The sequence below is a fragment of the Aspergillus bombycis genome (assembly GCF_001792695.1).
Source record: "Aspergillus bombycis strain NRRL26010 chromosome Unknown contig00056, whole genome shotgun sequence".
NCBI classification, from domain to species: Eukaryota; Fungi; Ascomycota; class Eurotiomycetes; order Eurotiales; family Aspergillaceae; genus Aspergillus; species Aspergillus bombycis.
In genome coordinates this window covers 164,071-176,912 of record NW_019170058.1, presented here as the reverse complement: position 1 = coordinate 176,912, position 12,842 = coordinate 164,071, and the positions used below count along the sequence as shown (strand labels likewise).

The following is a 12,842-nucleotide window of genomic DNA, read 5'->3' as shown; positions in this document are numbered from 1 at the left end:
CTCGTTGGCGGGATCTACTACTAGTACTAGCTTGAACTATACTTACACGGCACCTCATAACTTCTATAACTAAAATTTATGATATTCCCAAGGGAAAAGACCAGAAAACAAGAGTATAAGAAGAAATAGAAGGAGAAAATTAGGGGGAGACTAGCGTTGTAAAATCATTACCGCCAAAAAGCAATATAATTCGTATGCGTAGGGAATACCGAGTAATATTAATTCAAATCTATGGATTGTCTATTGACGGTCTATTGATCCTTGGATAATCACGCTGATTGGTTGGTGGCTATAAATAAGTGGCACTAAGTTACGTTTGCTTATCGATAAGGAGCTCACGTGAAGCTCGCATGATTACCTGTCCCAAAGCATCATCCATGTGAATTTAGGATGACAAGAAACCTCGCAAGCAGCAATGCCCAGGGATGAAGCTCAAGATCTGCTCCTGGTTGACCAGAATGGAATTGATAGGCTGGAGTCTCAGTCCTTACTTCCAGGGTCTCCCAGTGAGGAGCGCGATGCGGTAACCCCTTTTGATACAGCTCCCCACCCCCCGGTCTCTTTTCTCACCCTGTCCAATGAAATACAGCACCAGCGGCAATCCTCGTTTGCCCAGCCAGTGGCTGAAGGCCAAAGGCGGACTCCCCGCACCTTGAATCGCGTTAGATTTGACCTTGAAGACGACACGGAAGACGAGCATCGATCGAATGGCTATCCCCGACACTCGGAAGACTCGTGGCTAGAGGAGGAGGACTACGCCCGCGGGGACAATACTCGGTCAGGAAGGAGTGCCACAGGGCAGACGGTCCCTCTTCTGACAGATATAGAAGCCCCGAGTGTCACTCTCGCAACGTCCGAAGACTTCTTTCCAGAGGAGCACCTTGAGAATGCTAGGCCGAGAAGTGGAATGCGAATGGCCTTTATGAATATGGCGAACAGTATCATCGGAGCTGGCATCATCGGACAGCCTTATGCACTGCGGCAGGCAGGTATGCTGATGGGCATAACGCTCTTGGTTGTGCTTACAGTCGCAGTGGACTGGACCATTCGATTAATAGTGATCAACTCCAAATTGAGCGGCGCGGATTCATACCAGGCAACGATGCAGCACTGCTTCGGGAAAAGTGGCCTCATTGCTATATCCATTGCCCAGTGGGCCTTTGCCTTCGGCGGCATGATCGCATTCTGTATTATTGTTGGCGATACCATACCGCATGTGCTCGGCTCATTGTTCCCTTCACTCCGAGATATGTCGTTTCTCTGGCTTCTTACCGACAGACGAGCAGTAATCGTCCTTCTTACCCTGGGTATTTCTTACCCGTTGTCTCTATATCGGGATATTGCCAAGGTGTGTTCTCCTCGGAGTTGCCATAACTAAACCTAACAATTATACAGCTGGCCAAAGCGTCTACTTTAGCGTTACTGAGTATGGTGATTATTCTGGTCGCTGTGCTAACGCAGGGGTTTCGTGTCCCCTCGGAATCTCGGGGGGAGGTAAAAAGTCTGTTGTTTGTTAACGCCGGCTTCTTCCAGGCTGTTGGAGTGATATCGTTCGGTAGGTCTCAAACTGTGTATAGCCCGGAACATCCGCCTTGGTGTACTAATTGTGCATAGCATTTGTCTGCCGTATGTATTTATAAGTCTATCGAATCCCGCTTGAAGTCTGACTGTGCCACAGACCACAACAGCCTCCTCATATATGGTTCTCTGAAGAAGCCAACTTTGGATCGCTTTGCGCGGGTGACCCATTACTCCACCGGAGTGTCGCTCATGATGTGCCTGACTATGGGCATCTCGGGCTTTCTTTTCTTCGGCTCCCAAACTCAAGGAAACGTGCTCAACAACTTCCCATCTGATAATATCATGGTCAATATAGCACGGTTGTAAGTACCACATTACATAAACCTAGCAATTTTCCAAATGGGCTGACCTTGGAAGTTGCCTTGGCTTAAACATGCTCACGACTTTGCCATTGGAGGCTTTTGTCTGCCGTGAAGTCATGACAACTTATTACTTTTCGGATGAGCCATTCAACATGAATCGGCACATAATTTTCACGTCGGCGCTGGTTGTGTCAGCCATGGCCATGGCTTTGATTACCTGCGACCTTGGAGCCGTATTCGAACTCATCGGGGCAACAAGTGCCGCCGCTCTTGCATACATCTTTCCTCCTCTATGCTATATCAAGCTTAGTAATGCCTCGCGAAAGGCCAAGATCCCCGCGTATTTGTGCATTGTCTTCGGGATAACAGTCATGGGTGTTAGCCTACTGCAGGCAATTGCACAAATGATCCGGAGTAAGTGTTGATAAGTTTTAACTAAGACCTTTTGGAATGAGATACTGATTCTGGAATTGTACCATCATAGATGAGGGCGGTGCAAGCACTTGCAGTGCTTAGCCAGGCTACCACACAGCCCAACCTCCCCATACTTATTCTAGGCCTTTCCCCCAAAAGATGATAGACTTTTCTGTCCATAGCCTTATCTGGGCTGGTGTAAATAGATATTTTCAGCATTCAGCATATACAGTGTACTCTTATGTTCAAGACTTGTACTAGGGAAAGCAAACAATGTAAAGGAATATAATATCCAAAACAAACAGTATATTTATGTTTGGCTTGACGGGACTTCACTCTGCGTTTGCATCCAACTTGGGTTGCCAGCAGCTCAAAACAGTTCAACTCCTCTCTTTTCCCCCACATCCTTTCTCTTTATCTCTTCGCCCTCTCACTCTTATTTTCTCTTGTTTGTATTTCTTTCCATACTCGTGAGGTTCTTTGTTGTATGCCTCCTTCCTTTTCAATCGAATTAACACTGTCTACCATCGCATACATTCACTTTTGTTTCTGTTTCTTTTTTTTTTTTTGCCTTTTGCTCTACCTCATTCCATTCACTGAGAATTCCATTACCCCTCATCTTCTACATATTCTATATTTGTATCCGCATTTGTTTACACATTGCATCACTTTCTTGCTTACATTGTCGGGGCCAGATCAGTGAAAGATGGACCCCGAGAAAGCTGAGCGGCTTAGCCGGCTCCAGATGGTAAGTTTCTCTGTGAATCCTTGTTTTTGTGCAGTTATTGTTTACATATCATCCATCTTCATCTCACTTATCATTAATAGGAAGATTTGGGGACTGCCAGGAGGGAACACATCTCTACCACAGATAACAGGAAAGTTAAGAAGGCCCGTTTAGAAGATATTGAAGCCACTCGACTATCGAATCAGCCTGGGACGGAGGCTCAGCGTTTAGCTGAGCAGAATCGACAACAGCTCACCGAATGGAAGAGTAAGTGGCCATATTGTCACACATCCCCTCAGTCGCCTACAACCGCTCCTTGCTAATTAATATAAAAGACGTGTTCAAAAAACTAGGTGACACCATTGATCTAGAAAATCTCGATGATCTCCTAAATGGCCAAAGTCACCGTCTTCAACTGAGAGCCGCTTTGCACGGATCTGGCAGTTATGGAAGTGGTAGATCTTTAAAGACAACGGACGACTACCCTAAAGTATCAGAAGCTTTACTCTCGGCGTCTACTAGGGGTTCTAGATCACGAGGTCGAGGTGGTGGAATAGCGGGTACGAGAGGCCGTGGCGATGTGAGAGTCGTATCTGGCAGGTATGCTTCCATTATGTTATATATTTTATGGATAAAGCTGATACTACGAAGAACCCCGTCCGGTACCTCCGATCGTGCTCCTGCCTCTAAGCCGGGGCACCACATACCTCAAATGTCTGGCACCCGCAAGACTTCACTAGACCCGGCTCTAGAAATAAATAGCAGTGATTCTTACGGTAAAGGTCGTGAGAAACAAGCCCAGAATAAGCCACTGTATCAGTTTGGAAAGAAGAGAGGGTGTAAGCAGTTACTCGCACAAGTTATACACAGCACAACTAATCATGGTCCACATTTTAGATGACGAAAGGAGTCAAATATCTGCTGTTGTCAAAACTAGACGGCCAATGTAAGTCATAGGCTAATTACAGTTTCCTCTTTCTGACACCCGTCAGTAGGGATGACTTACCACAGCTTCTTAGCCCTCCCGAGTGTTTTCTAGCAGAAGCTAGAAAATTACTCCAGGGTGTCTCAGAGGCCACACTTGCTGCTGCTGCCCAGAATGACTCTAACCTCCATAGTACTCCTTCAACGGTCCCAACTCGCGAAAGTCGAATATCACCATCCAGCACCACACGAAAAGCCCCACTGCTAAACACTAAAGCTGTGGCCAGTCATGATGAGCCAGCATCAGTGACTACCCCTACAAAACCACCCCAAGAGAATCAAACGCCACAGCTGAGCACGGCCAAAGTCGCTGCGAAGCCAGTCATCGGTGATGCGATTATTCAAAATGCAGAATCTACTATCGTTAGCTCCGAAGCTACCAGCAAGGATCAGCCGGCTTCAGAAACCAGTCTCAATAGAACTTCCTCGGAAGTTCTTCTTGATTTGAGCAGTACACCACCCACAAAGGTCTCACTTGCGAGCGATGACAATCTGATAATGAGCCCTTCACTCCAAGAACTGGAAGGCCTCGAATTTATACAGAGCTTAGCAAGCACCCCTGAAAGCATATCGTCCCATAATATCCAGAGACCTGACTGTGAAGCACCCTCAAAGAGCACAATTTCCGTTGAAGCAAGCTCAGCTATTACCCAGGCAGATGAAGATGGACCCTATGGCAAATTCCAGCGTGATATAGAAATGCTCTGTAAGTTAATGGCGTCAGCCTCACTTTCGAACAAGCATCGTGAAAGCTTGGTGGAATGCAAAGCGGAGCTCGAGGCAAAACTCCAGAGTTTTCAGCGCACACCTACGCTAAATCCAGCACCCCCACAGCCTTCAGCTGAAAGCACTACAAGGGGAGAGGGCGACTTGAGTGGCTCACAAAATCGAAACAGTCCTAGCCTACTAAGCCGCCTTAATGTGACGGCGGCCCCGTTCGTTCCAAGCAGACCCGATATGTCACCCACCCCCGCTCGAGCACGAGCTAGATCCGTGTCATTCGCGGTACACCCGGACCATATATTCGGGGACCACCTGCTACCAGGTCGGCGTGAGCATCGGGTTGTAGTACACCCTAAGGAGACTCACATCTTTGGTGATCATGTCCTCCCTGGTAGACGTCAAGTGAGTGGTATGCCACACCCCTTTCCCCATCCCTGATATATAACAGCAGCTACTGAGATCGCGGCTTTTTAGAGTCAAGCAGCACTCAAATTAAATTCAGTATCCCGAGAAAATCACCAGTGCTACCAAAATTGAAAATCCCGGGATTTGAAGGGCTTGAGGACCCTGCTCTAGATTCACTCCATCCTCTTGGCGACACTCAACAGACAATTCTACAAACAGGCCCAACAAACAAGGTTATCCGAAAATCCGGTGCACCTGAAGATCAATTGCAGCAGTCAATACACGCACCAAAGGAAAATAAAACCCCAGTGACTCTATCGGGTGCACACGCCTTGGGTGGCCTTCAAGCTTCAATCTATGCAGTTCATGAGAAAAGCAAGCCCATCCGTTGAGATGAAGACCTCGGGGAATGACCAGCAATCTGAGTTGCTTGAAGTAAGTATACTTCAGCTCACGGCCGGTTTTCTACTCTGTAAAACTATTTGCCTCCTCTCTAACTCGTTGACTCCATGTGCTCGATTCTCTCTTTATTCTAGTCAGTGTTTACGTGACCTTGAGTCTTTGCTTCAGCCCATGAATCCTTTCTCTCTGCTATCTAAAAAATTTCCTCTTTTCTTTCTTTGCCTACAGTGTTTTTATTCCTCTGCACACTCTGGGAGCAATTTCATGTATAATACTGCGGGGTCTGAAAGTCGTCCTTTGCATATTCGTCATGAGGGCTACTGATGGTTCGATGCATTCGTTGAAGTACATGCTTATCTGGGCATAGCAATACACGAAAGTCTCCCTGGCTGTACATTCGCTATCTTGATCTTCTGAGAAAGCTCTATATTTTCAGTTGTCAATTAAAAAATGCTTGTTGGAGGAAAAGTAATAGATATTCAATGCTTGATTACGATCGATGGAATGACACCACCAGCTGGGACTCGCAAGGCATACCCCTTGTCTTTTCCTTGTTTTGTTATCGTTTTGAAACCTCTATAGGAACTCCAGGCAGCGTCCATGCTCATGGTTTATTTTGTTTGTTTGACAGACTACGTATAGTATAATCTGTGTGATTTCCGCAGGCAACCCAGCCACATTGTCTAAGGAAACACACCTTGAGCAGAGTGCACAGAATATAACGAAAATAACATCCATCAAGAACATTCAGTACATTTGAACCCAGAGCTCCATTATCCGTTTCCCAATCCTGAACTCCAATGCCTTTGAACTGCTGATGAAATGGCCTATAACGATGCAATGTCTGGGCGATCTCCGCGTAACCATGGCTACTCTATTCATGTTACTGTATAACTATACTGAATTCGATAAGGGTCCTATTGCTGTTGCTGTTGCTGTTGCTGTTGCTGTGGTAGAGGTCCCTCATTGATTTTCGGCCTCTTAGGGTCTATTGCACCACCGACGGGAGCAGGCCCGCTGCTGCCCAAGGTGGATGCATTAGTTACGTCACTCAGAGGAGGTCGTTTACCGTTTAGATTCTGTGGCCCGACGCCCCGGTTTGCAGCTGCAGCATTCGCAGCATTCCTGGGGTCGATGTTCGGTCTTGTTAATGGGCGGTAGGATGAGGTTGTCTGGCCTCGATTCATGGGAATGCCGATTCCGCCAGGGGCGCCAATTTTCCGATGCATATCTTGAGAGGGGTTGACGAAGTCACGGGTGTTGTTGGCGGCCGGGGATACGCCGGCAAGCATGGGTTTGGAAATCGGGACACTTTTGCTATGGTCGACGCCTGCTGTCTTGCGGATGGATGGGCTTTCTGCGTGGGGGTCGAATGCCGGGGCTGCATTGGCTTGTGGATTGTCTCGTAGGAGATCGACTGCTCGGGCTGAGAAAAATGAAGCGGATGGCATCGGTGAGCTTCCGGGTGGGAGCATGTCCTGGGATCTGGGATCGTTGGGATTGTGAACTTGTTCCCGTTTAATGGGCACCTGACCACCTGCACTGGGCAAGGCTGTGTCCTGGTTAGGTCTTGGTTGACCTGGTTGTATCCTTCCGCTTGGAAGGTTGTGGGGCGGGTTTTGAGCGGGTGCAGTAGGGTTTGGCCTGCCATTCAGAATAGGAGGTGGTATCTGTCTAGAGGCAGCTGCCTGGCTGAGCGGTCGTTCTGGCTTGGATGGTGTGACAATGGCGGAATTGGGTCTTGCTCCGGCTAAGGGATTATGTTGTTGAGGGCCTCTGTACGGAGCTGGACCAGTTTGACGGTTCATAGGTGTTGGTGGCTGCTGAAACCTCTGCGCATCTGGGCCTATTACTATTTCATCTGGGTTTCCAGTTGCGGCGACTCCAAAGTCCGCTTCGTCAAATAGGTCACCTGCGATCGTTAGCAAAACGTATACCAACGTAGCTTGAGTTATCGTTGCGTACTTCCAAACTCTCCATCAGCATCGAAGGCGGTATCGGCTGAGCTACTGTTGCTCTTTCCAGCATTAATCGGGCGAGGAGGGAGATCATCATCCTCCTGTATCGGCTTCGGCTGAACTGGTTCTTTTTTGATGGGTGCAAAATCAGGGTGTCGGTGAAGGTCATCCACGTCCCATCTTGCCTGGGGGCGTGTTAGCACGAGCCTAGTCGATTAACATGCCATAAGAACACATACAGGTGCTGTTTTCACTTTCGTTACTTTCGATACGTAATCTTTATCATAAATGCAATTGCCCAGCACGTTGCCGAAGTTCCTCAATGTACGTTTCAGGGCATCTGTGGTTCCTTCTTTCTTTGCTTTTTCGAAAGCTGCGGCTTTCCCTTTACAATTCTCAATGTGACCGTACCCGATGTCCTAATGTCATTCAGGATGGTTAGTGTTGGGCACCTCAGCGACATGTCATTCACGATAGGGCATACCTCATGGTAAGTCCCATCCTTCAGAGTCACCCTCACTACCACCGACAAACCCAAGCTAATCTTTCCTGTATTTGGGCTTTCGTCAACCTATTACAACGAGGGGGTTTATCAGTTGTCCGATCTCGGGTAAACGCGACAGAGATATGGTCTTATCAATAGAACATACGAAATCGATCTGAATTTGTTGTATCGAACTTGACCACCCATTGAAGCCAAAGACCTCGTTGGCAAGGTTAATGCATTTGTCTGCAGCCAAATAATGGACTCTCTGTCCCGCGGCGCCTGGCCGAGAGGAGATGTATTCGGGGCCTAGTTTCTTATCGAGCCGTGCTTGCAATGTGGCGATCTCCCGTGCTGTATACTCATTCATGCGGCGAGGACGTTCCTCAAACGGGTTTGCTGATGTAGTGTCGGCCGTGTTGGGCATCATGATGCATGTCGGATTGCCTCGATGTTGGTCGCCAACACTAGGACGCGTTAGCTTAGATCGGGATTATCAGTAGCGGTAGCCTAGCACACTGGAGTGGCTCACGCGGGCATCGTTAAGAGTTATATAGATATTACACTAGCTAAGAAAGGGTAGCATTAGAATACACCGATGCGAGTGGCGTACACAGTGGGAGATAATGACGATAGGCAGAGGTCAACTGAGCTGCTCGACGCGTGACGGAATCCAGCAGTCGCGGTATCACGTGACTCTCTATGTAGTACTATCGTCGGGGAATTGGCCCATCAAACCAGTGGTATCAATGTTCTTCTCGCCATTACTATTCTCGATAGATATCTACTCCTGTCTATGGCCGATACCTCCCACAAGAGCCCCCTCACTGGACTACGAGGCTTGCGCTGGGCGTAAGGCCAAGGTCCTTTAGTGATTCCCCGTAGACTTCAGAATCAAAAACCTTTCTTGGGAAGGTTTGCAAGAAACTCTGGACGTCAATGCCATCCTCCTGTTTGAGAGCTGCAGCAACCTCGAACAGCGTGGTCGTGACAGGAAGCGTTTTCATAATGTTTCCTTTAGGGGTTTGGAATCTCAGGCGAGTTTCCGTGTAGGCAGATGCGGGCTTCGAAGTGGGAGGGCCCGAACTTGTGGCCAATGGAGCAGAAGCTGGTTCAGCTAGAGGTGCTACACCCGCTCGTTCTGCGCGCTCCCGCTCAGCCTTCCGTCGCCGCTCTTCTTTATCGGCCTCAATCTTCGCCTTAACACGTCGTTTCGCTTCGATGTCTGCCAGCTTCTCCTTTTTCTTCTTCTCTGCTTCCTTCAGCATTTGCTTCCTCTGGAGCTCCTCCTTCGCATCTTGGGATTCTTTGGTGCTCTTTCGTCGGATTTCCTATTCGCGGAGTGGTTAGAAGGCACACCTCCAAATGTAGTCAAGGGTGGCGCATTTACTTCATTTCTCTTCTGGTCAACCTTATCCTGCTCAGATTGCACCGATCGCTTCGCTGCCAGCTTTTGTCTGAGCTCTTCCAGCTTTGCTTTCTTTTCCTCCTCCGTGAGAGGCTTGAGTTCCTCCGTAGATTCAGAGAAATCAACATGTTGAGACTTGGAGGCGTGGAATTCCGCTTGTGCATGGCTTCGAAATTTCTTTCCACAGTCGTTGCAGACCAGGCTCCTAGCTTCCTCGCCCGGTTGGAGCTCAGGACCTTCTTCCTCATCATCGTTCTTAGCCTCGGCCTTTATCTCCTCTAAAGATTTGTCTTGGTTCGCTTCGAGCCATTCTAAAGCGCCCTGGACTGATGAAGAAAAGAATGTTGTTAGTGGATACTTGGAGTACAACCAGTGGTAGTATGGCGGAACACCTACGGCCACCGCCCTTGGCAACGGCCAACTCGGCTCGTTCCTTATCAAAGCCCATCTCAATGAGCTGGTCCAAATCGGAGGGAGCCATGGTAGTGTCGTAGCAAGAGGGGTAGAGAGGTGTAGAGAGATTCGAAGTGGGATTGAGTATGGATGGGATCGGTTGGAGAAGAAGTGGGGCAGAATAAGGTACTACAAGGTCGTCGTTATCTGGTGTGCCGACGTATGGGCGGAAGCAGACAATTCGATATGCTCAGTATTCCAAGAGAAATAGAGGAATAATAACGTTTTCCGAGAGTTATCTAAATGGATGTTTGGGTGGAAGCTGTAGTAAAGAAAGGTGTTCAAGTGACGTACTTAGCTAACAAGTTAGCGGAACTGCTGGGCTGTTATTAATCACCGTCGATACGGTACTGTATGTACATACATACCACAATACCATTGTTCAGCTTTATATGGATATCTTCTTGACCGACTGAATAAACCGATATTCGTTTACACTATAAAATGTTCGATATAACTAATATTTTTCGTACATATGGGGCTCATCACCAGGGGAGGATACCGTCAGAGCAGACGAGACTGTGGACAACCTAGGGACTCTTATGAAACAGAACCCAATCTACAAAGCTGGCACGTCAGGCATTGCTACGGCTGGCAGGGGTATGTACTATGTCCTTCTCGTTATCGAGGACTAACTCAAAATAATTAAGCTACAGTGTCCTAGATCTGGGAGTCCACATCTAGTGGGGAAACCAGCACGTTCCAAAGAGTTTATTCGCAGCATCTGTAGAATATCAAACTGGACGTCAAACAGCGACACTATGCATTCTCGTAGCGGTGAGATCCAGGATCATATCTTGAGACCCGTGTCTGGCTTCATGGAGCATATCCTGACATCCCATGATGAGCGGTCAGTCAGTAGACGCAGACAGCTAACTAAAACGTTAATTAATGGCCAATGGAGCTCGCGAAGGCATCCCCTAGAAATTAAGTATGGTGAATTGCACTCCGTACGCATGGACCATAACGTTAGAGAGGAGTACTACTAATCTGGAGCAGATCACCATTTATGCAAAACATCCGTCACATGTATCGAATACCAACTAGGGAGATTTGGGTCACATTTTTAGGGTCCGAGGATGTCAAATGAGTGGATCCCGAGGGATAGGGCCAGACTTTCGAAATACTAGGAAAAAAGGGGAACCGGATGGTTCCCCTCCTGCAATGGATTGCTTCCATTATCCGCAATGAATGGTGTTCAGCACCAGGGGGGAGAGGGCGGAATCACGTCCTCCATAATGCAAGACACTCCTGGATAGTAGTAAAGTACAAGGACCAGGCGATCTCTGAGGTGAAAGGGGAAAAGAGGATAAATAGTCCGTGATGACATCACCTGACTTCCACCCGCGGGTTGGCTGAGTCAGCGCGGCCGGGGGCCAATTGGCATCGTTGCGACAACTCGAGTATTGCGCCTGAATAATAAATCAGTAGCATCACCATCAGTACAACTTACTACCTGACCAGACTAACTACATTGGTCATCTCTCAGCCTCCTAAGTCATCTGCTGTCCAGCCTTCTTGACCTCATCGGCTGCCCTACCACGCATACATTCATTCTCCATTGCTCGGATCCATTTATTAGTCCTAACCCTCCTTGTGTCTGCCTGCGCACTCGTGTCTTGTGCCTTCCAAAATGTCTATCATTCTCGAGCCTCCCGAGTTGGCTTTCAAGCGTGAGTATACCATTCGGGATTAGGCTCATTCATCATTGACTCGGGACTAAATCGTTTGGTCGCAGGCCCCTTCAATCGTGAAGTCTGCCAGATCCTACATCTCAATAATGAAAATCAGGAGCCTGTTGTTTTCAAGGTATGCGGAAGGACATTCCCCTGAGATCTCGATCGCCCACTAAAGAGTTGCTCGGTACTAGGTTAAAACGACCGCCCCGAAACAGTACGCAGTCGCTTTCTCCCCCCCCCCCAACTTCCTCCCTGCCGACAGTGATCGTGGTGTTTACTAACATGGATCAGCTACTGTGTTCGCCCCAACTCGGGACGGATAGAACCCGGAAAGAGTGTCGATGTCCAAGGTGGGTTCAGAAATAAACCATACGATGTCGGAAATCCCCGAAGGCCTAACTATTATAAAGTGTTGCTACAGGCCATGAAAGAGGAGCCTGTCCCGGATGCCAAATGCAAGGACAAGTTCCTCGTCCAAACTGTTGCGGTAACTCGTGACATGGAGTTTGCGAACGTCACTTCTATCGTACGTCCTTCCCGATCGATATTTACAGACCAATCTCCTAACGGTCTCATAGTTTGAGAAGGCTTCCAAAGCTGCAATCCAGGAGCGCAAGATCCGTGTGAACTGGTTATCCGCCGAGGACTCCCCAGCCGCAGAGCAGGGGGATACGAACGGTGTTGTACGTTTCACATTATCGTCCAGCCTTTCGCATAGGCCACCGCAGGACTAATAGCTGATTTAGAATGTGCCGGATGACGAACCCCCTGCCTATACTTCTCCCGCTGCCAACTTCCAGACCCCTGCCGTAGGAGCTGCCAGCAAAGTCGCCAACGACACGTCACCAATCCCACCGCCAGATTTCAGCGATAAGCGGAACATCTCTACCCCACAGACGAATGAATCCAAGGCTTCCTCTGCAAAGGCAGCCATTGCAAGCGCTATTCCAACCTCGGGTGAAGACCTAAGTGCACAGCTTGCCGAGGCTAAGGCGCAGATCCAGAACCTGAAAGACAGGCTGGCAGACCAAGGCTTGAGGCAAAGGAAGATCGGCGGCGAGACCGAAAAATCAGCTGCGCCGGCGTTGCAACAACAGCACGGTCAATCCGTCGAGCCCGGAGTGCCGGTGCAAATGGTGGCTGGTTTGTGCCTGCTTAGTTTCTTGATTGCGTACTTTTTCTTCTAGTCGCCGATCTTTCCCTCTTTATCTTTTCTTTTCTTACTAATCTCAGTTTTACCCCCCATGTTTGAACTATCTTGTGACAGATGAACTGTATTCCCTTTGAGTTGCTTCCGTGGCATCGTTCTTAGCCTCAGCACC

The 12,842-nt window shown here is 48.4% G+C and overlaps 4 protein-coding genes across 4 annotated transcripts; 3 read left to right on the top strand and 1 right to left on the bottom strand.

The window, feature by feature from the left end:
* Nucleotides 1–415: 415 nt before the first annotated feature.
* ABOM_006827 (putative amino acid transporter) lies at nt 416–2,399 on the top strand (the record flags this gene model as incomplete). The annotated part of the gene is made up of 6 exons (XM_022533956.1): nt 416–1,348; nt 1,396–1,555; nt 1,615–1,626; nt 1,679–1,883; nt 1,939–2,297; nt 2,368–2,399. The coding sequence occupies 6 exons, from the start codon at nt 416–418 to the stop codon at nt 2,397–2,399; spliced, it is 1,701 nt and encodes a 566-aa protein (XP_022388123.1).
* Nucleotides 2,400–3,003: 604 nt separating this feature from the next.
* On the top strand, nt 3,004–5,528 carry ABOM_006826 (uncharacterized protein; the record flags this gene model as incomplete). The annotated part of the gene is made up of 7 exons (XM_022533955.1): nt 3,004–3,045; nt 3,126–3,291; nt 3,360–3,624; nt 3,676–3,863; nt 3,922–3,970; nt 4,017–5,140; nt 5,206–5,528. The coding sequence occupies 7 exons, from the start codon at nt 3,004–3,006 to the stop codon at nt 5,526–5,528; spliced, it is 2,157 nt and encodes a 718-aa protein (XP_022388124.1).
* Nucleotides 5,529–6,455: 927 nt separating this feature from the next.
* On the bottom strand, nt 6,456–9,869 carry ABOM_006825 (DNA repair and recombination protein radC; the record flags this gene model as incomplete). Its single annotated transcript, XM_022533954.1, has 8 exons — nt 6,456–7,450; nt 7,504–7,681; nt 7,736–7,915; nt 7,981–8,067; nt 8,147–8,447; nt 8,809–9,311; nt 9,371–9,714; nt 9,785–9,869. 8 exons carry the CDS (start codon nt 9,867–9,869, stop codon nt 6,456–6,458), a joined length of 2,673 nt encoding a protein of 890 aa, XP_022388125.1.
* A 1,605-nt stretch (nt 9,870–11,474) lies between these two features.
* Nucleotides 11,475–12,707, top strand: ABOM_006824 (putative integral ER membrane protein Scs2; the record flags this gene model as incomplete). The annotated part of the gene is made up of 7 exons (XM_022533953.1): nt 11,475–11,514; nt 11,580–11,650; nt 11,712–11,734; nt 11,812–11,870; nt 11,931–12,046; nt 12,099–12,203; nt 12,267–12,707. 7 exons carry the CDS (start codon nt 11,475–11,477, stop codon nt 12,705–12,707), a joined length of 855 nt encoding a protein of 284 aa, XP_022388118.1.
* Nucleotides 12,708–12,842: the final 135 nt, after the last annotated feature.